The 25,141-nt window shown below is 35.0% G+C and overlaps 4 protein-coding genes and 1 pseudogene across 6 annotated transcripts; 1 reads left to right on the top strand and 4 right to left on the bottom strand.

Moving 5' to 3' along the window:
* Positions 1 to 495: 495 nt before the first annotated feature.
* On the bottom strand, positions 496 to 1,676 carry LOC149513685 (GATA transcription factor 21-like). The gene is made up of 2 exons (XM_089746817.1): positions 1,047 to 1,676; positions 496 to 946 (listed from the first exon to the last, which is right to left on the bottom strand). Exons 1-2 carry the CDS (start codon positions 1,404 to 1,406, stop codon positions 593 to 595), a joined length of 714 nt encoding a protein of 237 aa, XP_089602943.1. The 5' UTR covers positions 1,407 to 1,676; the 3' UTR covers positions 496 to 592.
* A 4,967-nt stretch (positions 1,677 to 6,643) lies between these two features.
* Positions 6,644 to 8,915, bottom strand: LOC149513684 (uncharacterized). Its single transcript, XM_089746816.1, has 2 exons — positions 7,981 to 8,915; positions 6,644 to 7,027 (listed from the first exon to the last, which is right to left on the bottom strand). Exon 1 carries the CDS (start codon positions 8,641 to 8,643, stop codon positions 8,047 to 8,049), a length of 597 nt encoding a protein of 198 aa, XP_089602942.1. The 5' UTR covers positions 8,644 to 8,915; the 3' UTR covers positions 6,644 to 7,027; positions 7,981 to 8,046.
* A 1,413-nt stretch (positions 8,916 to 10,328) lies between these two features.
* LOC111299270 (Galactosyltransferase family protein) lies at positions 10,329 to 15,262 on the bottom strand. Of its 2 annotated transcripts, XM_022894358.2 has the most exons (8): positions 15,122 to 15,262; positions 13,932 to 14,588; positions 13,659 to 13,811; positions 13,484 to 13,566; positions 13,310 to 13,409; positions 13,098 to 13,211; positions 12,012 to 12,154; positions 10,329 to 10,872 (listed from the first exon to the last, which is right to left on the bottom strand). In XM_022894358.2, exons 2-8 carry the CDS (start codon positions 14,351 to 14,353, stop codon positions 10,784 to 10,786), a joined length of 1,104 nt encoding a protein of 367 aa, XP_022750093.1. In that variant the 5' UTR covers positions 14,354 to 14,588; positions 15,122 to 15,262; the 3' UTR covers positions 10,329 to 10,783. The 2 variants fall into 2 exon arrangements, with proteins under 2 accessions (XP_022750093.1, XP_089603394.1); XM_089747268.1 differs by lacking the exons at positions 12,012 to 12,154; positions 15,122 to 15,262 and having other exon boundaries at positions 10,711 to 10,872; positions 13,932 to 14,538.
* Positions 15,263 to 15,405: 143 nt separating this feature from the next.
* Positions 15,406 to 18,771, bottom strand: LOC111299269 (zinc transporter 4, chloroplastic-like). Of its 2 annotated transcripts, none has more exons than XM_022894357.2 (4): positions 18,612 to 18,771; positions 18,470 to 18,527; positions 17,434 to 18,141; positions 15,406 to 16,277 (listed from the first exon to the last, which is right to left on the bottom strand). In XM_022894357.2, exons 1-4 carry the CDS (start codon positions 18,758 to 18,760, stop codon positions 15,822 to 15,824), a joined length of 1,371 nt encoding a protein of 456 aa, XP_022750092.2. In that variant the 5' UTR covers positions 18,761 to 18,771; the 3' UTR covers positions 15,406 to 15,821. The 2 variants fall into 2 exon arrangements, with proteins under 2 accessions (XP_022750092.2, XP_022750090.2); XM_022894355.2 differs by having other exon boundaries at positions 17,434 to 18,155; positions 18,612 to 18,759.
* Positions 18,772 to 21,709: 2,938 nt separating this feature from the next.
* LOC149513683 (pathogen-associated molecular patterns-induced protein A70-like) lies at positions 21,710 to 22,989 on the top strand (annotated as a pseudogene).
* Positions 22,990 to 25,141: the final 2,152 nt, after the last annotated feature.

Here is a 25,141-nt window from a genome sequence, read left to right as displayed (position 1 = left end):
TGACCATCAAATATTTTGAATGTCACATATATTTATATCATATAAATAAAATATTAAAAATAATATTTTTATATTTTATTTTATATAAAAATTATATATCATAATTAATATTAATATAAAATATATATTTTTTAATTTTTTAATTTAAATATAATAATTATTAAATTTTAAATTATATTATTTTTATATTTTATATTTTTTTTTATATGATCCTATCATATTTTAAATTATCATAAAAAGATTTTGGACCTAGCTCTTTCAGTCTCCGTTACTCTACACTTGTAGGCAGCCCATAGTTGACAGAACAAAATGCAATCCACTAACTTTAAGAAGCTATCAAACTTTTTTTTTAGACATTATTTTCTGACCTTGCAAATAATATATAGGTAACTGAGTTAAGGGTTATAACTTATAAATAAGAAAAAAAAATTTATGGATAAACTGGAAAAATTTTAGAATGTTATTATTTTCATCATTTCCAAATAAATATTTAGGATGAATCTTAAATAATTTCTCTCCCAATTGGTCACACACAAAAAAGCTACTACTCTAATTCCTTCAAAAAAGCAACAAAATTTATTGGGAAAAAAAATCAACTATGAACAAGGCCATAAGATAGCTCCATTAGGAGGATTGCAGCATCTTTCACATCCTGAGGAAACACACGCTGCAAAGCTGTATTCTTGCTCAAACTTAAAGCAAACTCCTTGAAGCAAAGCTTCTTTTGGCTCTGATGATAATGGTGAGGAGAATTATAACCCGAAGACACCTTGAACTGTTTCCTGTATTGCGCAACATGGCTCGTACGTGATTTCTTTTCCTTGTTGTATTGTACCTTAATCTTCGTAGATGTTGCATCTGTTGCAATAGCTGCACCATATGCTGCCGCCGCTTCCATGGTTCGTCTTGCCTTCCTTTGTCGAATCCCACAAGCATTGCAAAGGGACTGCACAAGTTTTCACCTTTCAAAATTAGTAAACTTCATGTGCATTAATTATTATTATTATTACAGGGGAAAGAGACAAGTAGAAAAATAAACTAATTACTTTGGGACCTCGAGGGCCACTTCTCCAAAGAGGTGTGGTAGTTGTCTTGCAGTCGGAGCAGACTCTAATGGAGTTATTGGTTTTACTGAAAGAATTGGTTTCATCACTATCATGCATCGGATATCGAAACTCATTCACTTGTTTATTATAGTAATCAGTTGATCCACTCCTGCAATTGGAGTTCATCATCTTTTTCATTAACCTCATGACTGATGATCCAGTATTATCACTTGCACTTTCATAATCCCCATCTTGTTTTCTACTGAAGGATAAAATATGGCCATTGGCTGCGTTATGAATATCCACCGCAGATTGAAGTGAGCTTGCTTGTCGTCGATCACTTGATCCTTCATGAGTCATAAACTTATTGACCTATATATAATCAAAGAGATATAAGATGATTAAACCTATATATATATATATAGATATCCACATAAAATATATGTACTAATTACTTATATTTTTTTGTTACAAAAGAGGTCCTGACTGGGGATAAGAGAAAAGATTGCAAGAATTTAGTTAAGTTTTGGCTTCACGAATTTAACATTTTGCTATATTGATATGTTGCAAATTAGAAACTAAGATATCAAAATCTAGTACTCTATGTATCAAAAAGTAATATGCATCAGGAACATGAATTTACTTCAGATATGATTTAAGATTAGATGTACCAAAAGAAACTTAGTAAAAAAGCTCTTGCCTTATGATCATAGGGTTTTGATTCCTCTTTTTTGGTCTTTACTACTCTTTGATCTTGAGAAGTAGTGTTGAAGAAAGAAGGATGATCAGCAGACAGATCAGAAGAAACAGCAGTTGGGGTGAAAGAAAAGGCTGGAGATGTTGCTCTTCTTTTAGATCCACAAGGGGAAAGGGAGAGGGTGTTGGATTCAGATAGACTGGTGTCATTGGCAAGACAAGAAAGAAAGAAAGAGATAAAAAAGTTAGATATTAAGATCAGAGGATTGTAGCTATGTTGCCTAGTGAAATTAGACCAAGGCAGGAAACATAAAAGGGATAAGGTCAGAGGGGGCCTAATGACCAGTGTTAAAGGGGTCTTATAAAGGAGTGAGGACATTGAAGAAATGGCCAAAGGGGGAGGGGGGATGCAAGAAGAAGCCTGAGAGGCATTCACGTGACTTCATGTCACCCAAACAAAACAAGATGAACAAGATAAAGTTAAAAGGAGGTGTGGAATGCTACTAATCAATCCCAGTATACATGATAAAACAAAACCATATCTGCAACATCCTTTCACCTCTTTGTCCCTCAAAATTAAACATTTCAAAATAAAAAAATCTTTTACAATGGATATATATCAACTGATGATAGACATTGCTCTTTATATAAAGCATTTGCTCATGCAAGTTTTTGTCCTCACTGTTATTGCTCAAAAACTCATTAATGTCTTCCAAGCTATTCGACACTGATATGCAGAGTCAGTACCCTCCATATATATATATATATATGTATATATATATATATATGTATATATCCCATCTGGTATCAACTGAAATGATAAGTTTTAGTTTCTATATTTTAGTTAAAACCCTGTTTTTAGCTCAAAGAATCCTTCAAAAATCAATTGGATAAAATAACCTTAACTACTATTTATGTAGGTGAAAACTTTGATTCATCTTGGAAAATTGAATTACTCCCTTTATAAGGCCAATGAAATCAATCCCCCTTAGATGCTGCACCCCCACAACATTTTTTGTCTTTCCAATTCCCTTTCCTTCTGAAAAGACAACAAAATGGCTCTATATATGCATGTGTCTGGGATCTCGAGCTCTGCAAAATGCGGATTACCTGTGAAAGAGAAGATATGTACAATTCAAAAACAAAGATCACCACCACTTTTTTTCTTTATTGATATACACTATAGTAGAATAGTAATAAAATAATAGTTTTCCTATATCATTGTGGCAGTGAAGAGATGAATATTATCTGATGAAGTTAAACCTTTTACAGGTACAAATTTAACCAGCAAACAAATTCTGCAAAGGCCATATATAGCAGTGACTGATATGTACAGATAAATGCAGTTTTGGAAGATTTGGGAAGGACTATGAGAGGTAGAGGATTTTGCAGATATGGATAGATGGGTTGTAGATTTGCATGGGGAGCATATGATCTTCTGCTCAAAGCCTTGCCAAAAAGCCATCAAATGCTTGTGCAGGCTAGCGACAGTGCTGGCTGGCGCTGCCTCTTTAGTCCCCACACCTTTTGCCAACTTGATCCACCATGTATTCAATTTTTTTAATCTTTCTTTTACCACCCTCGGTTAATACAAATTACACAGCCTTTTTCCTTTATTTCCACTGTTAATATCTCCCCCCTTATCCTCATTCTGATCTGTCATTTGATGCGCAGATATCAAGGCTGAAAAGAAAAAAATGTCCCCCAGAACAATAGTAACCTATTACAAGTTTGCTTTGCCTGCGAAATGTTAAGAAAACTGGAAAAGGTACCGTTGGACCAAAAGCTCAAAACAATCCGGAAATACTATAAAAAAAAATAGTAATAAGTGTTTATGTATTCAACATTCATGCTAGCAACCATTACATGTATCTACAGATCCAAGACAATCTGTTTGTATACCCTTTTGGTCACACAAATCTTCTTGTCTTATAATGCCCCCTGTTCCACCTAATTTCTTCCTCCCCTCGTTTCCACTTACCAAACACAATAAAAAATATTAAAATAAAATGGTAAGATTTCTAATATTGATATTAACAAGCATACGTCTATTTATATAAATATCTACAGATATTTTAATTCAGGCATTTTAACAACACGAAAAGAGCATGTGATCTATGGCGTTGCTGTGATGCATCCATGAAATCAACTTAAGTTACTTCCATTTGCCATATTGCATACACGCATGATTGATGCTCATGATGGAAGCATTCCAATGATGTCAAACCGGACATCACCTACGATAACACACAAAACTTGGCAAATAATTTTGAAAAGAGAAGAGACAAAAATATCATTTTATTCTTTCAACTTGAAGACACCTAGCTTTGATAAACAAGTGAACTTGTCAAGGTTTAGCACCACTCGATGGAAAGGTTTCACGTCAAGTCATGATCTTGACACACTCGTTTACAATGATGTTTTTGAGTGAGAAGACAAATTTTGAATGATTTTGAGGATCACTCAGATTAATCCTCCACATATAAATTTTAAATGATTGAAAGACATGCTACGTAGAGTGTTGTGAATCACTCCTACGTATGCATGAATTTTGTCTGGGAAGTAGATAAACATTAGATATGCCGATGATAACACATGCATGCATACATATATGTAAACAGAATGTGATGATTCATCATGGTTGGCTTTGCTTGATTAAGGGGGCCGTACCAGTGATCATTTTTAGGACAGAAATTGGATATGATCGAGTATATATATACATTGGAAGAGTTTTGCTGCCAGACCTGCGGCTGCATGCAGCCTCTGCTCATAATTCACTTGCCAATCTACATCGAAAACTTGATAAGCAAACAAGAGTAAAAAATTCCATCAGCTTTGGGCTGTCAATAAAAGTAACAGTCGCCAAGTCTGGTTGTACTGGGCACATTGGGGCTGTAGAAATATCCCTTCAAAATGGGTTCAGGAAGCCCATATACACCTGGGCAAATTAACTGAGCTGAACTCAAATTTGACACTGGTTTGAATAAAATTATATATGAGCTCAAACTCAATTGTTGCAAAACGCTGATTCGAAAAGCTAAGCCGAAGTTCAGTCGTTTGCTCCAGAGCTCCAACCAGAATGGTGGTTGGAAGGGCTAAGTAGAGGTTTCTCATTATAGAAGCCTAAGCCTATGAACCACTTAACCAAAGGGTAGTGGAAATTGGATCATGGTCCTGAACCTAGAGGCACCCAGGGGCAGACCATGGTGGACCAAAAAGTCCCCAAATTCAGCAATTTAGATGGAGTTTGCGGCAGTAGGTTGCATAGCCAACCATTGAAGCGTTCCCCTTTCTAATTTTTGTGTATAATACGTAGGTGCACCAGTATTGATTATTGTGGGTTGGGTTGTCTTGTCTCTTAGCTTCTTTTTTTGGTGAGAAGGACTAAGTAAAGATTTATATTTGAGAAATGAGAGCAGCAAATGCTATTATTATGGATTGAGCAACTTTTTGCTGGTTGTTGATTTCTGCTTCAATCTTTTGCCGAAAGTCTCTTTTGATTATGTTTAGAATGATCTGGTCCTTCTGTTTATAAGCAGCTTGCCACTTGATGAGTCGACAATATTTAACAGATTTTACCATAACTAGAATTGGCTTCATTGGACAAATATACCAATGCTTTCATATAACGTAACCCCCGAATCTCATATTAAAAATTTCACATAATGTAACGCCCCATATTTTATATTAAAAAAATATGAGAATATGATATGATATATATGTATAAATTTAAGTTTATATTTGTGAGACACAATTTATGAGATAAAATCGTGAGATCTTAAATCAAAATGAATAATACTTTATAGATTTAGTATGAATCTTTACAAATAATATTAGTCAGTCATCCATTGAATAAAAATTAATTGTTACACTGTGAAAGCCATTTTAAAATCTTAACATCTTATATAATCTTGATTCTGTAAGTTTGTATGTACCTTATTAGGCTTGACGGAGACGTTAAATTTTAATAAAAAAAATTTTAACATCTCTAATTTTATTTTTAAAAAAAATGAAAATATGATATAATATATATAAAGAGATCTAAATCATATTTGCAAGTTTTTTTTATGGGGTAAAATTGTGTCCTTTGATGCGGATCTCCACACATAATGCAACATTTTTGCTCAAAAATATTATTGAAATGAAAATCATTCCATTCATTGTCTATAAAATTTTAAAATTTTACAAATAAAATTAATAGAATGACACATATTTTTAAAATATCATTAAAAAAAAGTTTAAAAAAAGTGATACAAAATGTAAATTTTTAATGCCATTATGAGTTAAAAATTTTTGTTGACAGTGTATAGGAAAGAACTCATCAAAAGAATATGTTATAAATACATAGAACATAAAAGCAAAGTTGTTATATTTTGTCCCACTCATCAATGCTATAAACAAATTTCACACATAAAGCGTTGTGGAATTTGCGGAAGCAAGACCACCCTCTTAGCAATTTATGGCATGTGATTGATCTCCTTTGTCATAAAGCCACTAAACCAGGCAGGTAAAAAAATCAAGACGAAGCTAGCAATCATGTACAGTACCATTGAAGTCAGCAACGTCCATAGTCTATAAGGCCTCAGCCCCTTAATGGGCAACGATAATTGACAAAGGCAGTAATAGCCAGATATTTAAGCTATTTTATTCGTTTCTGAGCCATCTAAGGCTTTTATTGTAGCCCTATGGTTCTGTAATTTTCATGGTGCAAGAGGCAAGATGCCAAGGGTTCCACTCTGGTAAGTAGGTGAGTCTTTCACTGGGGGAGATGCGGTCGCATCTTCTTAGGTAGAAATTAGTTGGATGGGTCTAGAATGACCAAAGGACTAGGGCAGCATTAGGGTAGGTTCAACAGTGTATTTTTGGGGGCGTTGGTGTAGCAATAGTTTCAATTACCAGACTTGTGGATGAAGCAAGTTCATCTGCCATTGCAAGCATATTTTTCATTCCTCCATTACAGGAATATACAATTCTGATAAACAACAGTTCTCTACAATAAGTTTTCAAGTACTTTCAATGCTTAAGCAGGTTCCAGGTGGTAATCCTATTCGTCATCTCCCTTTTTTTCTTGTAATTGGAATGCTTTTATACTCAGTAAAAAGACTTGTATGAAGAAGATTCCCTTTTATCCCAGTAAACTTCCCATGACTCGTTCCCAGGGACTTGATCTTGAAGTTGCACAAATAAGTTATTGACCATTTAAAACCTTGCAAAGGAACTTGGGTAACTTTTTGTTTCCTCTCCATCAAAGTGTAAATCGCTAGAATCATGCATGATTCTCTGCCCTGAAATTGATGCAATAAGTGCTCTCAAGTGTTTGTTTCTCATCATTTATTTACAAACACATGACATCTGATTATGATCTGATGACATCCTTGGTGTAACGCATTATAAAAGCTTTTGCTATAAATATATATATATATATATATATATATATATTCTTCGAGGGGTTAAATGTCCTTGATCAAATTGTTATAACTCAGGCCCCTCAAAACAAGCATTTGTAGACTACAGTCTTTTTAAATTGAACCCTACCCACCGACCTTTCTAAAACATGAAAGTTGAAGGAGAGAAGGCCACGATACATTGCACAGATACTCACAAAAAACAACGAGACATTTAATTCCCATCCTGAAAGCAGCATCAAATTGATCATTTTCTAGATCCTTGAGCCAATAATATTACTTCAAAACCAGGAAATTGGGTGCCCAGTTAAGCACACAATTAAATAAAAGACTAGTTATTAGTAGTATTAAGTTGGTAAGTCAGTATAATACTGCTCATATCATTGATATATATATATATTGTTTTTTTTTTGGATTCAACGGATTTGAGTTGAGATAAACTCCAAATCCTAGGTGAATATATAGAGGATTGCTAGAATTCATGCAAAAATTAAAGTATTTTTTAATTAGTTTCATATGACTGTTTTGCAAGCATCCCATTCAAAGCTTCATGACAGATTGAACCACAATGCACAAAAGAGAAACTTGAAAAAGGAGAGAAGATAAGAAAAAGATAAGAAAGAAAGCAAAAGAAAAGGAAATGTCACTGGTTTTGCTTCCTGGTTCTGGAGAGTGCTATGCAAAATAAAGAGGATACCAAAACTACCTTGAGAGGAAAGTAAAAATATAAAAGGATCAAGCACAAAAAATCTAAAATCCCTTCCCATAAACATTTGACACAAACGACCCTTCTTAAGGACTCTATACCTACACTAAGGGGGCAAGGGCTATACCTGTACGGTGAGCTTTCGTGTTGGGACTCAAAAGATCATCATATCATCCCCAATCTCACCTACAGTTCAGGTCCACTCCTCGAGTTCCAGTGGATCCCACTCTAGAACTCTTGCCAGCCATTGATCATCACCAACCTCCCCTTCGTCACAGCCCTCCATTTCCTCTTCTTCTCCTCCTAATACATTATTACTGTTCTTATCGTCAAACCCCATCCCCATTACCCATAATCTGTTCTCCGGTGACCCGTTTCCGATCTCCGGTGACCCTAGCTTTACATTGGATAACTTCCCGGCGGGCCCCACTAACTCAATGCCAGCCATCACGGTGGACGATGAGTCAGACATTGAAGCCCCACAGCTCTCACTCTTAACATCGCTAACGGATAAGAACGGCAGAGAAGACAAACAAAGAGGCGGGGAAGACAACGATGACGGTGATGGCAAAGTTACCGTTGGTGGTGAAGTGTTGTTAGAAGAGCTTGTTATCTCTTTATAAAGCTCTTGCATTATCTCCTCTAGTTTCTGTTCTTCGACCAAACCCTCATTGGAGAACTCGCTTTTGTCGTCGGATTCCGTCAACAACACGTTCAGCTTCCCCACAATATCGCCGGAAAGTTCAGTCTCCGGCGACATCGAGTCATATTTTCCTCCTAGCACCATCATTTTTTTTATTGGGAGTTAAGAGTGAAGAAGAGAGGTAGCGGGCATTATAAAGAGAGGAAGAGTGACACGTGGCAAAGGGCGGTGGTGATGCCACGTTGGATGATAGGTGTTAGGGAGATGACGTGGAGAGCACAGGGCAAACTAGGTGACGAAAGAAGAGACAAAAGATTTGTCAAAATAGTCGGTTTTTGAAGCAAGCAGGGGAAGGAAGATTTGTTTCGAAGAAATAAAATTAAAATTAAAAAAAAAAAAAAGACTTTTGTCTTTGTTGAAAGGGAGAGAATCAACTAAGCCAAAGAAGGGTTTGGTGTTGGGTAAACGACAAGGATTGCATCGAGGAACGCAATTTTGTATTTTATGTTTACGAGATTGCCCCTGTCTTAATAGTACTATGATTTTCCTTTTTTTTTTTTAATTTGCTTCCAACTTGATTTATGTCTATTTTTCTTAATCGTAGGCCATTTTTAATACTATTATTTTCATACTTTCAAATGAAATGTTTCATTCATCAAATAATGAGATTAGATAAACATATTTAAATTGGGGTTTAACTAGTCAGTAAATATGAACATTTTAAATATGAAATAATGATATAATAAAAAAATAATACAAAATAAACACAAAAATAATATAATTTAAATTTTCAATAAAATAGTATGTGTTTAAAAATTTTTTCATATTTAATATGTGAACACAATTATAATAAGTTAATTTTCATATTTTATATAAATTTGATATGAAATAAATATAATATAAATACATAAATTATTATATCAACAAATTAATTGAATTACTTTTAAAAAATAATATTTAATGTATCAAAATCCGAATGTCACCATTTATAATTTTTCTTTTCTATTCTTAAATCAGAAATTTTCTTGTACAAAAAAAAATTAGGTAAATAGAGTTGTGTTTATGGAGTACAAATTAAGTACTAGGACTAGGAGTAGTACAAAATGAACTAAAAAATATAATTTTGTATTTAATTTTAATCATGACCACTTACCAAACAAGTAGACAAAGTACAACAAACGTACCTACAAAAGAAAAAAAAAAAGTGCTTCCCGCGGTGATTTTTATAGAATGAAACTTGTTTTACTAATTTTTTTTTTTTTTTAACTACATATAGAAATGCTTCTCACTCTTTTACCAGGGACCCAGGGCATTGTCTTTTTTTTTTTTTAAACTTCTAAGGTTTCATTCGGATGGATTGTGATAATAATAACAAAATTATTGTAATTATGATTAAAAATTTTTTAATAAAAAATTTATTATAAATGAATCTTATTAAAATTAATATTTAAATTTAATTAATAATGTAATAAATTAAATCGTACTGCAATGAAGATACGATTAAATTGAATCCAAACCAAACAGACACTAAGATTAGCAGGTTCTCTCAGTTTCAAATGTACCATGCAAAAAAGGGAACGGAGGGGGGGGAGGTGGATTTCCTCTGCTATTTATAATGTCTGCCCATTTTTCATGTACAAATATGAGTTTCTGCAATTATCAGCCGAACCTGGAATGCCACTTTGTTTGAAGAGATCTTATGGCAGTAGGAAATATGCAACAACCCCACCCCTGAAACCACATTCATTAACTCATTATTTACTGATCCATCTGTTTCTTTTGGGGCATTCTTCTCCCTAGAAATCTACGACTTGAAAACAATGGTGGCGAAATTGGAAGCCGAAAACTTTAATTTTGATAGGTGAGCAATTGCATGGTAAACTAATTAGTCACAATATACACCTATACATATACATATAGCAATTGAGCACAATGGAATGATATTTGTGCCTCGAATGAAACACTATGATCAAAGTGAATACAGGCTTCTATTTTATCTTCAATATCTAATCTCTTCAAAAGGGTAATTAGTCCTGCAGAACCTATTCTTTATGCTCCTATGGCACAGTAATATAACTTATTGTCTGATAGGACCAATAATTTATACTTCATTATGGGGGGTTTCTCATTTCTGATAGCTTCATCACGGGCAGGCGGGAAAAGAATAAAATGCTTTAACAAATTTAGCAAGAACAAACCAAAATTACCGCATCTGGAGGTGGCTTTAAGCAACCAACCTATATGCAAGCGGGATCAACATCCTGGCTAAATTCAAGCCAAAGAGGTATTATCTGTCATCAGGACGCAATGTTGGGCTTTTGGAGCACATATCGATCTTGTGAAGCTCCTTAAGTTTGCTAGCTGGATTGCATAAACCTGAAAAAAGATACCAATTTAAAAAAGATACCAATTTACTCACCGGGTAGATCAGCCAGACAGATATGAAATGAGAAAGTGGTCCTTATATACTAAGCTTAGTGGTTAAATTCTTGTCCAAGCCCATGATAATTGACAAATTTCAGGAAGCTACCTCATATTAAAGTATAGGATAAGCATTAGCCAAAGAATTAAGATAAAAGTACTAGCAGTAACATAGACAGATGCAACTTCACAAGATGTAAACTATTGCGTGATAGTGGAATCTCTATTTTCCTTTTGTTTTTTTGTTTTTTGTTTTTTTTCCATTTTTCTCCAGACCAATAACATGAAAAGAGAAATAGCAAGGTTTCTGATGCCGATTTTGAAATTGGCTACTTAACCATCAAAAAGCCTTTTCAGGCAGTAACAAATAGAATGTAGCAGAAATCCAATAACATCCAGCCTCAAAATTCTACTAAAAATCAAAGCAGAAGGGCACTTTCGAAATGGCAATAAGTAATGACAATATGAAGGTAAATAAACAAAGACAGAGGTCATGGCGTGAGAAAGAAATGATTGTGAAAACATTCATTGAATATCTGGTGTTGTATATATGAAACTTGGAAGGATATTAGCAGGAACTTAAAACGCAGGTATGGGCAAATGCAAAACATTCATTCCATATAATGATGCCTGTCTTAGAGATTTTATAGGGAAAACACAAAAATATATCAAGGTCGAGGACATGGTCTTTGTTAGGGTAGGCTATGATTTTAAATGAGATCTTCCTCTACCTTCTGGTAGATGAATCATTAATGTACCATCTAAGGACTAAGGCTAAGAAAGCAAAAGATAAAAAAAAAATTAAAAAAAAAAAAACCTTTTACTTTTGTATTACAAGCTTGTGAAAAGGATCTCCTATGACAGCCAGGTAGATAAATGGGGAGGCACAGGGAGACCGAGCAACTTTATGAAGAAAGGGTCTTAATTACAGGTTCTTTTGACAACAAAATTCACACTTTATGCGAAAGGAAAAGGAGAGGGAACAGGTGCATCATAAAAATCTCGGTAAGACCTCTGCATTCTAAGCATTTATCACATTCAAACATCTCGTTAACAAAATAGAATAACAGGGTTTATTAATATGGTTATGCTACCTGAGCATCTTGGAATATCCCAGACTGCTATTGATGTAGGTGTACAACGAGGATCACATATTGCTCGGTTATCTTCATGATGCACATTCATAGCTAGCATCCATGATCCAATAGTGACATCCTCATTGTTGAACATCCTCAAACTGAAAGGTGGAATAACTCATATTATAATAGAATAACTGGGGGAGGGGGACAAATTGAGGTTATAGAGAGCATTTAAGAGAAATAATGAGGATAGCAAAACTATACAAATAAAACGAAGAACAAGTTTGATTTCCTATATTATGAAGTTGATCATTTCTATTGATATTAAACAGACTAACAAAGTAGACAGATAAGTTGTAGAAGTGAGATAATTAGAACTATATGTAGCAAACACATCATAACGTTTTTAGTTAACTTAAGGGTGAAAGATGACAATGCAGGGGACAGTATTAACAGGATGCTCTTTAGAAATAAGGGGTTAGAGGAAAGAAAATGCTTGTTTAGTGCTATTTACAGTTCTTGCTGTTGTTCTGTTATAAACTGCTTTGCGGCTAGGTACAGCTTGTTCATTTTGTAGTAGGCTTGCCTACTTCTTTGTATGAATACAAATCTCATTTATCCGAAAAAGAAGGGTGAAAGATGATTAAAAGCTGCAACTGCCAAGAGATATAAACTACAATAGATTTCAAATGAATAATTGAGAAGTCAGATTTGGATAGGAATGAGCATTTTCTAACAGCTTTGTGGTTCTAAACAAGCCGAAAAGTTGGGTATAAATGAGCTACAAGCACAAGTAAACCCATTTTTTTATATTAAAAACTCGTCCTCCTTTGAAGCATATCTCGCATGTTAAACTCATGATATTAGGTCAACAAACAACTATCCAAGTTCCAGACAAACTAATGAAAAGGCCCTGATTTAAACTCAATAATAATTATTCCCAGCAGCATTTAAAGCAAATTAACATTTTTTTTTTAAAGAAAGCAATGCAATCAGGTGCACTAAAAACTAAACATGACATAATTCTATCGTCGGTTCAATATGAAGAATGATTAAGAATAACAAATAGCAAGTAGAATCAAACTCAAAGCAAAGGCAAACCTGTTGTTCCTAGCAGCTGCCAAAGAAGCCACCACCTCTGCAGAGAGAACATATATAGGACCATAAGCATGCAAGAAATACTCATTTCCAATCAGATGTCCTGATTTCTCATACCTGAAATTTTTATACTAATAAATCCTCAAATTTTACATATTTCAAGGTATAACATAAATAATCGAAGAGATAAAAGTCACTACATGAACAATTCATACCATTTCAATTTAGGGTCAGTGATCACAGGTCCCTTCTTCATGCACCCAATGTAAGTCTGAGAATGGCTTCGCTCCTTAGCAAGAAGAGTTGCAAGCCGATCTGATTAAGTAAAAAATTTAACATCAAATTCAACACATTTAACAACAGAAAACACACTCACACTTTTGGATTACCTGGACGCAAATAAATGTCATCATCAGCTTTGACATAATAATCTGCTTCAAAAAGTTTAAAAGCTGCTTTGAAGAATGCCAATCTGAACATGGAAGGGCAAAAAAAAAGGGATTAACGTAGCCTGATACAAGCCATTGCATCAATAAGACGGTGCTAAAAATTAAAACTGCTTACGTTTTGTAAGGAAGCTTAAGATACTCTTCCTCAACATCTATAAGCATGAAATCTCTGTACTTTTCAATCTCTCTCTCAAGCATTGACATTTTCTTCACATCTTTCGATTTCCCTATCACAAACCTGAAACCTAGACCCGTAGCTTGCTCCAGCCTAGTGGAAAAAGTTGAACATGTTAGCTACCCTAAACTCGGCAGGGCGTCAAACCACGTTGACCAACATTTTCAATGGATATGAAATTAAAGAACCCAAATTCAAAACTCTGAATTATACCTTAAAAGGCCATCTGGGTCGGAAGGAAACCAGGTGCTACGAAGTGCAGACCGGCGATCTTCCGATTCGAACCCGGTTTGGATGCCAACGAAGCCGAGAAGCTTGGGGCGATCAACTAAGCCTTCGTTATTATCATCGCCAAGCTTTCCAGAAACAGAGGAAGAGTAAAAGGCTCGGAAAGTGTCCTCGGATTTACCGCATCGGAAGACAGGTAAAGGTTGGCGGCGGCGTATGGCGGAGATGGTGAAGAGTGTGCCGGCGAGACCGATGAAGAGGCAGATGAGCGAAAAGACGAGAATGGGCAAGGGAGTGCGAGTAAAGGGAAAGGTGGGAATGGGCTTCGAAGGCTTGAGAGGTTTAGAGGAATAGAAGGAAGGGAGCGGAGCGGAGGCCGCGGAGGAGCGATGAGAGAAGAGTGGCATTTTGGTGAATTATGGACAAAAATGAAGGAGAAGAATCGGTAATTCGGTGATGAAGAAAGATTTAACAACCGTCGGTGCCAGTGGAATCGTGGTACTCTCTGTCGGAGGGAGATGAGGTACAAATATACTACAAGTTGGTGCTTTGTCTTTTTCTTAACACGAGGCTTCTCAAGCTTACCATTTCTTTTTTCTCTTTAAGAGCAGCTTCACTAAAGAAGGCAAGTAATCTGGTGTTCTGGAAATAGTCCACCCGCCATCACCATTAGATGTAATAAAACGTATATGACACAAAAATATGAGTTAAAATTTTAATAAATATTATATATGATTTATATAAAAATAAATATATATTTTATATTAATGTGTTTATATAAATTATAATTTTATTATTTTATAATTTTATTTAATTTTAATACATAAATATGCAAATTATCAAATTTAATTAACGTTACCAATTTCAATGAAAACTACAAGCCTCAATAACACTTTTACTGTCCACGTCAAAATTTTAAGATTTTTATGTCACAAAAAATATCTCGTAAATTGAAAATGATATGCACGCTTGTATCTCAACCAACTCTAACGATGTAGATTCATGACCAAAAACATATGGCATGTGTTTTATACCTTGTATGCCATATACTCTTTAGCTACGTCCTGCCTCTATAGTAATTTGCCTGAATAACACTTGGCCATTTTTATGCACCAATGAAAACAATCTTAAACAGGAAAGGATACTATTATTATTATGGGCTTAAAAGAAGAGACCTTTAGCCTGTGATAAGGGTTTTTCTTATTCTCTTAAGGACAAGTCTCCACTGTTGTTACTTTGTTCCTCCATTAACACACTTCAGCTGCAGCATCTTTATGGTCTTTTGATTTGTCTTAGAATGCATCCCTTGCTCATGCAAAAAATAGCAACAAAGATCATTGCTCTCTGCATCTCTCTCTTTTTTAATGGCTGTAATGCAGGGAGGGAGGGAATAGGAGATTTTTCACTAGCCCACAGACCTTCCCTGTAAACCAGTTTTCAAGCAACTGGAAGACACAGATTAGAGACAAAGGCCAAATCTTTCATCTAAAAGCAAACTCTTTGAACTACATATCTATTATCAGCCAATCATTGCGACCAAGTGTTCAAGGAAGAACCTTCTTGGGTGAGATAAAGAACAAAAGGAAAAAAAAAAAAAAAAAAAAAGGAGAGCTGTTATCAGAGATTGAACCATTAATTCCCTTCACTTTGGAATGTTGCTGTCAATATCTAGACTTTCATCTTATACAAACAGGTGAAAATGTTGTGAAGCCTGACAATGTTTACGGCATCTTTTTTCCCTTTTCCGCAGTGTTCCTTGCCATTTTGAAGAAATTAACAAAAAATGAATTTTATGATTTCCTCTTGCATTCCAAAAATAAACGCCCAAAAAAGAACTAGTAAACACTTAAACAGTCTCCTCCATAGTTGTAAGATTTAGGCCCAGATGGCAAGGGAAGCCATCAGACCAGCTCCTAGGAAGAGCATGAAGTAAGATGCTACTTGAAGCCTAAAATTGCAGCTCATCCTCTTACTAAGAAAATCTGCAGCAATTAAATCTACTAAAGCCATATAAACCAGAATTCCAGCTGATAAGGAGTCTAAGATGCCTTCAATAACCAGAGCTGCAGGGCTGTTAGGATTGTAGTATGAGGCAACGGCAGTCCCAATGCCGATTCCAGCCGGGGTTGTAATTGCAAAAAAACAAGCCATGATTGTGGCTGATAATGTTTTGAATTGAGCTTGAGAGATGCAGCCTCCAAGTGCAAATCCTTCAAAGAACTGATGAAATGATAATGCTGCAATTAGAGGCCTTATTGTGCATGGACTCTGGGAAACACCCAGTGACAGGCCAATGATTACTGAGTGTGATACAATTCCAAGCTCCAAAATCTGCAAAAATAGAAAGACATATGCTTACACTTGCACAGTTCTTAAAAAGCAACATAAAAATTGCTGCAACAATAATTCACCACAGTTTTCTTCCTCCTGCGGTTCACGTTACAACCATGACAATATATGCAAATATCAACAACTCCAACTTTTAGACCAAAATTTTAATCAGCCATTAATTAGAAGAAGATAAAGCGAAAAAAATCAAAACACTCTTGTAAGGCATTGAATGGAAAGCCAATAAGGTGACTACTTGGAACAATTTGTTTCATTCGCAATTAGGATAATTGACTTGACTGATCAAAGGCAAATGAAGAGACTTGTATGCTTATTAACACCAGGTTAAAGTTCAATACACAAGTCCGCAAGAGCCAGACATGGATGGTTGACCACCAAAAGTGAATTAAACAAGGTTGAAGCTTAGAAGGTTTCAACATGCTTGAATGACACAAGAAAAATAAGGACAAAAGATTTTCCTAGCGATCATTACTTTGGTTGGCAAACAATAAACACAGACACTCCTACATAAGATGAAAATAAGCAGAGAGGAAGAGGGCTAGTGAGCACTTGAATCTTGTTGCACATATTAAGTGAAACAAACTTATAAACCCCAAGTTTGTGGGGGAAAAGCAGAGTTATCTGCTCCACTGACTGAAGAGAGGCACAGGCATATATTGGTGCAGTGGAAAAGCATCCCACTAGAATTCTACCATTAGATTTGTTAGCCTAATAAGACGAATCCTTAGCAAAAATTAGTTACTGATTTAACATCAACTGTCGTCTTTTTTTCCAATGACAAGATAACCAACCAACCGGAAAAGCTGTAAATCTAAGTAGATCCCCAAGTCCCAACCCCCAAAACCTGTTGATAGTTGACCATTTATTCTCAGATTCCGTTTCTTTGGCCCAGAAAAAAAGAACACAGAAGGTCCCACAAGTCACAAACAAAACTAATGCGGGTTACGTAAAGAGTCTTACTTATAGGGGGTTAAGGCAAATTTTAACCCGACCCCAGCTACAGCAATTAAGACTTAAAATAAATAGCACTAATTTACTCCCAAACAACAGAGGTTCCGAAGTAAAGACAAAGCAAAGCAACTAACCAACACGTAAGAGTAAAGGAAAAAAAAAGCATAAGAATTAGAAAAAAATTTACCTGGGAAACGACGACGTGCCTCACTCCATTATCAGCATCCCCACCGCCAAAGCCATGTTCATGTCCATGGTCATGTTCATGTCCACGACTCCTCAATAGCCCATCACAGCCATCCTGTCCATGTGGATGACTATGCCTATGATGTGCTGCATGCGCATGCATCCCAACAATGTGCATGCCCCCACCTTCCTCTTCCCCAAAAACCTTCCCATTCCAATCTTTCCCTTCCACAACTGGCACAATCGCACTCTCTGAATCTGCCTCTAACGACTCGACACGGCCCTGCTCTTCCGTTTTTCCTCTAGCCAAACCTTGTTTCTTCTCATAATACTGAGTCCCCACAAAATCCACAAGCAAAGTAATCAAAGAAGCAATCATAGCAAAGAACCCTGAAAATGGGAACTTCGACCAAGGATATTTTGGTAAGCAAGGATCCGTCAGAGCATCGGTTCCAGCAGAGAGCATGTGGACGAAGCCAGTAGCAAGAATTACGCCGGCTGCAAAGGCCTTGGCAGCAACAAAGAGGCTCCCATCTGTACGGAGGAACTTACGCTGCCTGCCAATGAGTGGAATAGCAATGCCAGCTACACCAGCGAGGAGGATTGAGGCTATGGCTATGAACTTTAACTTCAATGCTGCTGAATCGTCACGACAAATCTCTAGCTCCGAGGATTGGCAGCTTGTGTTGCTCATTGAATCGGTTATTGACTGCAAAAGGGACTCTTTTTGTTTTTTTCAATTAAATAACAATCAATCAGAATATTGTGAAAAAAAGAAAAAAGAAAAGATAGAAACCGATCAAATTCCACCCAATTGAGATCAAATTTCACCCAATTGAAAATTTACGACAAAGTAGACAACTTTCTAAAAAAAAATTGAAACTGATCATATTTCCATCCAATTGGATTAAATTATGAAATCCCAGAACCCAAAAACCGATATTATTCAATTTTATTTCATTTGCAAAGTTTCCCACCTGTTTAACAACCCCAGAAAGAGAAAACGAACAAAAGGGTATTGAAATTTTTTAATTTACCAGAGAACAGCTTAGTCTTTGATCCGAAACAACCAATAGAGAACAGCGGCCAGATATCCTGAAAAAAAAAAAAACCAACAAACATGGTGAATTATAAAAGAAAAACGCAAACCGAGAAAATAAAAAGGAGGGGGAAGCTAACCTCAATGAATAACATGGGAAGAGAAAATCAAAAGCAAAGCTGGTGGCAGGTAAAATATATATATATATATATATATATATTACATCCGAGGGTGATGGTATAGTGTTGTTAATGAACGCCATGATGTCAGTCTTTATAGGCTGCCGCATGGACCTCGCGAGCAGAGCATGCAGGACAGGATCAGAGGTGAGAGAAATGGAGGGGGAATTTGGAGAGAATGTCGACATCGTTTGACGAAAAGGCAACGCAACAGCGAGAGGTGGCATCTACAACTTCGACCTTTTGTTTAAAATGAGCACGACTATGTCGACATTGTTTCTAAACTCCTTTGTTTCCTCTCTCTTTCGTCCATGTTGCATCAAATTTCAATCTCCCCTTCATAGGACGCGCCGAGTTAAGTTTGTATGAGAATTAAACATAAGATAAGAATGCGTTTCAGAAAAAGAATAAAAAAATTATTCTGCTTAGTATTTTTCATTTTTTGCGTATGTTTATATTAACGGGTAAGGAATCAATTTTTTAATTTGAATACTATTTTTTTTTTGTTTTTTATTTTTAATTCAAATTTAACAATTTTTTCTATTGTATTTTGTCTTTTGAAATCAGTAGAAAAGGGAATTGAATCTTTGTTTTTTTCAAAATAATATCCGGACAATTAATAAAAAAAAACAAAAGGTACTAACACTATCACATTATTAATTAATATGATTTACTTCAACAGTGAGGTTTCTTTTTTAAAACAAATATGATGATTTTTTTAATTAATAAAATATTATTACTTTTAGAATATAATGTTTGTTTATTAAAAATTACAAAATGTTGAAATTAAATTATAATTTCATAAAAATAATCATTCTTAAATATTTAATTAAATTTTAAATTTATTTTTAAAATAATATTGAGAAAAATATATATATTCCTTCATTCTCTAAACAAAAAACATAGTTGAACGCTGAAATTATTATTATTATTATTGGCCTTTTTGCTGTCGTGTATGTGACTGCCAATAATATTCCCATTATCCAATCTCTTGCTCCTTTTGTTGTCCTCTGGGGACGGGAAATAGGCATCTGATTTTAAAATTAAACCACATCTTTGAAAACATATTCATAATCATATGATTCAAAGATAAATCTTTGGACTGTTGTATGTAAATATTTTTTATATGATTTTGGTTAGGCTTAGATAATCTCAAACGTGATACGAAAATAATATAAATAAAAAATATAAAAATAATATGATTTAAAATTTTAATAAAATTTAAAATATATATTTTATATTTTTATATTAATATAAATTAAAATATATTATTTTTATATAAAATATAATATAAATATATAAAATTATTAATATTTTACGTATACAAATATTCAAATTATTATATATAATTTCGGTGGCCTTAGTTACACGGGCAAAAAAAAACCGTGACTAAGAAGATAAAAGGCCTGATTCAGCTGTTGTGGTTTGGGCCAACTAGCTCCAAATATGGTAACCGAAGGATCCGAGGAACAATCAGCTCGTTTGTGGTTCATTGTTTTTCTTTTGGGCCGCAGTTTATAACTGGACTGCAATGGCCAGTAGGCCTCAAATAGGAAGAAGACAAAATTCTTTCTTAATTAATTGACAATTAAAGGTAAAATCTTAAATAAATTAAGTCAATATGAAAAAATATATCTTTTTTTTTTTTTTTGTTAAGAGATTACATTACAATTTACACATCTAATTTCTTAATATATTCTTCATTTAAATCTTTTATACTATGTTTTTATATAAACTAATATTAACTTTTATTTTCTTTTAAAAACAAAATTAATATTATTATATTTTAATAATCACATCATCAATATTATAATTACATCATAATTTATGTTCGCAAATGATGAAAGACAAAAATTTAATTATTTCGCTAATCATATTATCGATTATGAAATATAAAAGAAACTCTAGAGTCTTTGTTTTCTTTAGCCATCATCTCTTCACTTGTATTTTTTTCACTCCCCGCCATAAGGTTGGCTAACTTGAATTTTGAAGCACATTTCAAAATATTACATCCAACCGCTCTTGACTTTATTATCTTTGACAAATTTAATATGTTAGTCAATTTAATCTCTAACAAGCTTCACTCTCGTTATATCCAAAATTATAGTACCGATGTATTTCTTAAGCTCAAAATCATAACAAGTTTGAACAGTAGAAATTAGAAATCTCAACAAACAAACAGATTGGAATTGTTGCCATTTGGAAGACAATGATAATATTCCATCATTTTAAGATTGAAACAAGGGATGTCTTGTCCCAAAGCCAAAGCCGAAGATTTAGGCTACAATGCTTTGAGCAAATTTTCTAAAGAGTTGGTAGGATTTTTATTCGGCATAAAAATATTGGGGAAATAAAAGACAAAAACCAAATACGACAAAGACCAAATACACCAAAAAAACTCATTGCATCATCACTTCTTAATTAAAGATGAAAAAGTTGTTTGAGTATTGAAAAATTACGAAAAAAAATATTATTTGAAATGATGTTAAAAAAAATTGTATTGAAAGAAATTTAAAGAATCGTTTACTGTTTAAATAAAATAAAGATGAGAGGTTGTTTAAGTAAATGCCATAAACGGCGCCGTTTGAAGTTGAGCCGTAAATGCATCCCTGTCAGATTCCTCTATGAAGAGACGCAGCAGCTACGACCTCGCATTACTCGTACTCCCAGCGAGACCAAAGCCAACTGCTCTCCTCTTTATTAATCTATAAAGCTAAAAAAAATCTACAAATAATGGAATGAAATAATTTTTTTTTTACAATAAAATTTAACGTAATTAATTAAGATTTAGAGTTTGGATATAAAATTATCAAATCGAATCCTTACGATTTTGTGTTAATAGATGATTTGTATATTTAAAATATTTTTAAAAATTCATAAATTTTTTTTATTAATTGATGATTTATCGTAATATTGAAAATATAATAATTTCTCTTACTTTTAATTCTTTTATTTTTTTTAATTTACATTATTATATTTATGCATAAACCAAAATTGGGTCCCCTCCCAAAAAAATCCAAACTCTCATCAAGATAAAAGAGAAAGCCCTCCTTTCCGCTCGAAATTTTTATTCCAACTAATAGGCCATAGCCTTAACTTCACCCACCACTCCAGGCTCCACTCTCATTTCAATTGTTTTTTTTGTTCTCTACCCTTTCCTTGTGCGGTTGTGTTGGAGCCCTCCTCTTTTTCCGTCTTAGCAAGAAACAGGAAAAGCGAAGCCATGTTGGAAGACTCAATGTCGACTGTACCTTCTTCCATCTGGGCTTCCATATTCAGCTGGTTTACTCCTACTGTTTTCTTTGTGTTCCTCAACCTTACAATCGGTACCATTTATTTTACTTCCACCTTGGCCTCTAACAAGCCTGCACGTGTTGGTGAAGGAGAAGAAACCCCAAAACTTGTTAGATCTCCATCAGTTTTACAAAGGCTGAAATCTACCAACTTGTATTCTAATAGCTCCCAAGAATCTGTTACTGCCACTGCCACTTCGACCGCCTATGAGAAAATCCCAGATGTGGATGATGGCCATTTTTCTTTTCAACAGCAAACCCCTGAACAGGACCAAAGGCAGCGACAGCCTTACCTTGGTAGATCTCCTTCAGTTTTGCAAAGGCTAAAGTCTATTAACCTTTATGGTTACTTCTCTCCTGAGGCAACCCCCTTGCACAAAAACCAAGGAATTTACTCCCATTACACTCCAGAACAAGCCCGTGAGGAAGAAGATGAACAAGAACAAGAACCTGAAGAAGAAGTAGAAGAAAACCAAGGAGGTCTAGAGGAAGAAGAAAAAGAAGAAGAAGGTGAGGGAATCCAATGTCAAGAGCAAACCCTTGATGAAATATACAGCCAGCTGAAGGATAGTCATGTTACCAGGACCAAATCCGACACCAAACCAGCATCTGGGGGGGTACCGACTAAGCTTACAAGGGAGATGAGGAAATCTGCCAGTGTCAAGTCCGCCTTTTCACATTTTGAAGAAGAGGTAATTGTTGAAACACGACGGCCAGCTACTATGAGGGAAGGGAAGGCTAAAGCTACAGAGGAGGATGATGAGGTGGATGCCAAAGCTGACGATTTTATCAACAAGTTTAAGCAGCAGTTGAAGCTGCAAAGCATTGATTCCATCATTAGGTACAAGGAGATGTGAATAGAAGGAGTGGAAGGTGAAATAAGTTTCAAATTTCTCCTGGTGGAAGGTTAGGTTTTCGACTGTTTTTGGTTGATTTCGGGGTTTGATTATTGGGTTGTAATGTAAGTGTAGATCTACTACTAGTATTGTTTACGATCTGTTGAACTTTCTGTTAAAAAATATGGCACTTCAATTTCATTTCTGGTTTCCTACTGTCTCTTTCTTTTCCTTTCAATGGCGCTTAGGTTATTTGGGTCAATCTCCAGGCTTACATCCATTAAGCACTCTGTTCATGAAATGATTGTTGCCATTGTCATTCCTAGCATTTGCTTTTAGCTTGCTCTATGCTAAGTGCTAAGATGCAATGTGAGGGGCATTTTGATGATTTCAGACAAAACTGAAACCTGTCTGTTCAACACTTGAAGTGGAGAAAAACTGGAAGGAGAAGGACTTATTTTGCGGCAGAGAGGCGATGTTACTAAAATGCCCAAGTTTATTTAGATTGAAATAGACAGAAAAGGGGATTAACGCATCAAAGCAGATGGGCGATTTGGCAAAAGGAGTTTTGTGAAATTTGATTGTCCACATAATGCCGATCCCATCTGTAGCAGGTGGTTGGCTGTGCTGCACGTGGGTGATTTTGTTTGGTACCATGCTTTAACACCCAATTTAACGTGCATGTACAGCAAGGATTTTTATGTAATTGGGGGGGGGGGTGGTGTGATTGACCAAATGGTTTCCAAAATGAAGCATTCTGGGCATCAAACAAAAATCAGGTTGAATTTTGGGCGTTTGGGATCTTTTTTATGATCATCACTCTTCATGTTGGTGGGACTGATTAAATTATAAGTGACTTGAGCTCTTTCTCATAGCACTATGATCATGTGTTTTACTTTTTTGTGACTACTGACTAGTTTAAGTCATCTTAAGAGATGAAATGACATCAAATCTACTAAAATATGCATTTTTCTACTCAACACTAATTGTCCCATATTGTCTTTTCAAAGAGTTTTGATTTCAGACTACCCAATTCCCCCTTTCTCCTTTTTTCTTTGGTTATATGAATTGGTTCAAAGGATCAAGTGGGTAGATCTTCTGATGTAATGACATGAAAAAATTAGAAGGTTACTTGCTCCTTTTGGTTAGCCAAGCAAAATGAAGAATGCCACCATTTATCACAACAAATGTCACTTGATGACAATTTCTGTTCAGAAAGAGGCTTATTTTGGAGTAATAGCACTGGAAAATTCACTAGTCAGATTTGGTATGACAGAGGTCCAGCAATCATTACATAAATATTAATAATAAAATAAGCAGAACTGAGAAAAGCCTAAAGTTGCAGAACATGGCAAATTGCAATTCAACCTTTTCCTTTTTCCTCATTTGTTTTCTTCTCTCAGTTTACAGACATCTATAGCCGAAAACATAATAAAAATGAGGGGTTTTATAAGCACAAGCATTCGCTGCATGAGAACACCGAAAACATAATAAAAATGAGGGGTTTTATTAGCACAAGCATTCACTGCATGAGAACAAAAAGGGCTACTCTAACTGATGTGAAAGCCATGACTTTTTCACTTCAAAAGCCATAACTAGAACTTGCCAAATTGGTTTGCCTGAGAATCAGAATTGGGCTTTCTTGGATCCTATTTCGGGTCCATTGAGACCTGAAAACAATCTCAACGGAAAAGGCAAAAAGCCCATGTTGTGGTTTTGTGCACTTTATAGAGCCGCAATCCCAGCTACCGTCCCTTTGCCCTTCTCCTACAAAATATCTATATTTATTAAGTCAAATCATGGTTCAAATTTGATGAAACTCTTTAAGTACCATGCAGGTGTCGGTTTAATTTAGAGTGGGGAGGATAGAAGGCATGCAGCAACGCATAGTATTTGCTTTCCTCACTCTGAAGATTGTTGCTTTATGTATAATCTAAAAACCATCTGGCACAGGGGTTTGCATCCTAGACAAAATGGAAGCTCTATTATCAGTGGACACTCCTTGGAGCAACTGTGTTCAGCAATTGCTCCTGATCTGGTCACAGTTATGCTCATGCATAGGAGCAGCAGATATCAATGGTATTCAAATTTTAAGGTTTGGGATCGAAAAGCATGTTTCTAAAGACATTTTAAACTGCTATATGAGGATCAAGTTCAACATGCCCTCTTAAATGTTTGATCTTTGCATGAATTATATTTGCTGGCAGATGACTCGCAGAAAAAGTTTTATTTCTTACTGGTTAATGGATCTCATGAAATATTAGGTGAGATCGACCAAATTAAGCATGTCCCTGACGAAGAATCCAAAGTGGATGAAGGCATTCCTAGGGCAACATTTAGAGTTGTTTGAGAATTTTTTATG

Source organism: Durio zibethinus, chromosome 18 (genome assembly GCF_047325235.1).
Source record: "Durio zibethinus cultivar Kanyao isolate XHJ-2024 chromosome 18, ASM4732523v1, whole genome shotgun sequence".
NCBI classification, from domain to species: Eukaryota; Viridiplantae; Streptophyta; class Magnoliopsida; order Malvales; family Malvaceae; genus Durio; species Durio zibethinus.
The sequence above is the reverse complement of the archived record's forward strand: the minus strand, read 5'-3'. Positions and strand labels throughout refer to the sequence as shown.

Excerpts from the sequence above, each read along its gene's own strand:
- LOC149513684 (XM_089746816.1), bottom strand. The coding sequence starts at position 8,643 with ATGATGGTGCTAGGAGGAAAATATGACTCGATGTCGCCGGAGACTGAA.
- LOC149513685 (XM_089746817.1), bottom strand. The coding sequence starts at position 1,406 with ATGACTCATGAAGGATCAAGTGATCGACGACAAGCAAGCTCACTTCAA. Across the intron at positions 947-1,046 it reads GTGGCCCTCGAGGTCCCAAA|TCCCTTTGCAATGCTTGTGG; the intron begins GTAATTAGTTTA and ends AAACTTGTGCAG.
- LOC111299270 (XM_022894358.2), bottom strand. The coding sequence starts at position 14,353 with ATGCCACTCTTCTCTCATCGCTCCTCCGCGGCCTCCGCTCCGCTCCCT. Across the intron at positions 13,812-13,931 it reads GACCCAGATGGCCTTTTAAG|GCTGGAGCAAGCTACGGGTC; the intron begins GTATAATTCAGA and ends TTTTTCCACTAG. Across the intron at positions 10,873-12,011 it reads GGATATTCCAAGATGCTCAG|GTTTATGCAATCCAGCTAGC; the intron begins GTAGCATAACCA and ends ATCTTTTTTCAG.
- LOC111299269 (XM_022894357.2), bottom strand. The coding sequence starts at position 18,760 with ATGCGGCAGCCTATAAAGACTGACATCATGGCGTTCATTAACAACACT. Across the intron at positions 18,142-18,469 it reads AAAGACTAAGCTGTTCTCTG|TCAATAACCGATTCAATGAG; the intron begins GTAAATTAAAAA and ends TCCCTTTTGCAG. Across the intron at positions 16,278-17,433 it reads GGCACGTCGTCGTTTCCCAG|ATTTTGGAGCTTGGAATTGT; the intron begins GTAAATTTTTTT and ends CTATTTTTGCAG.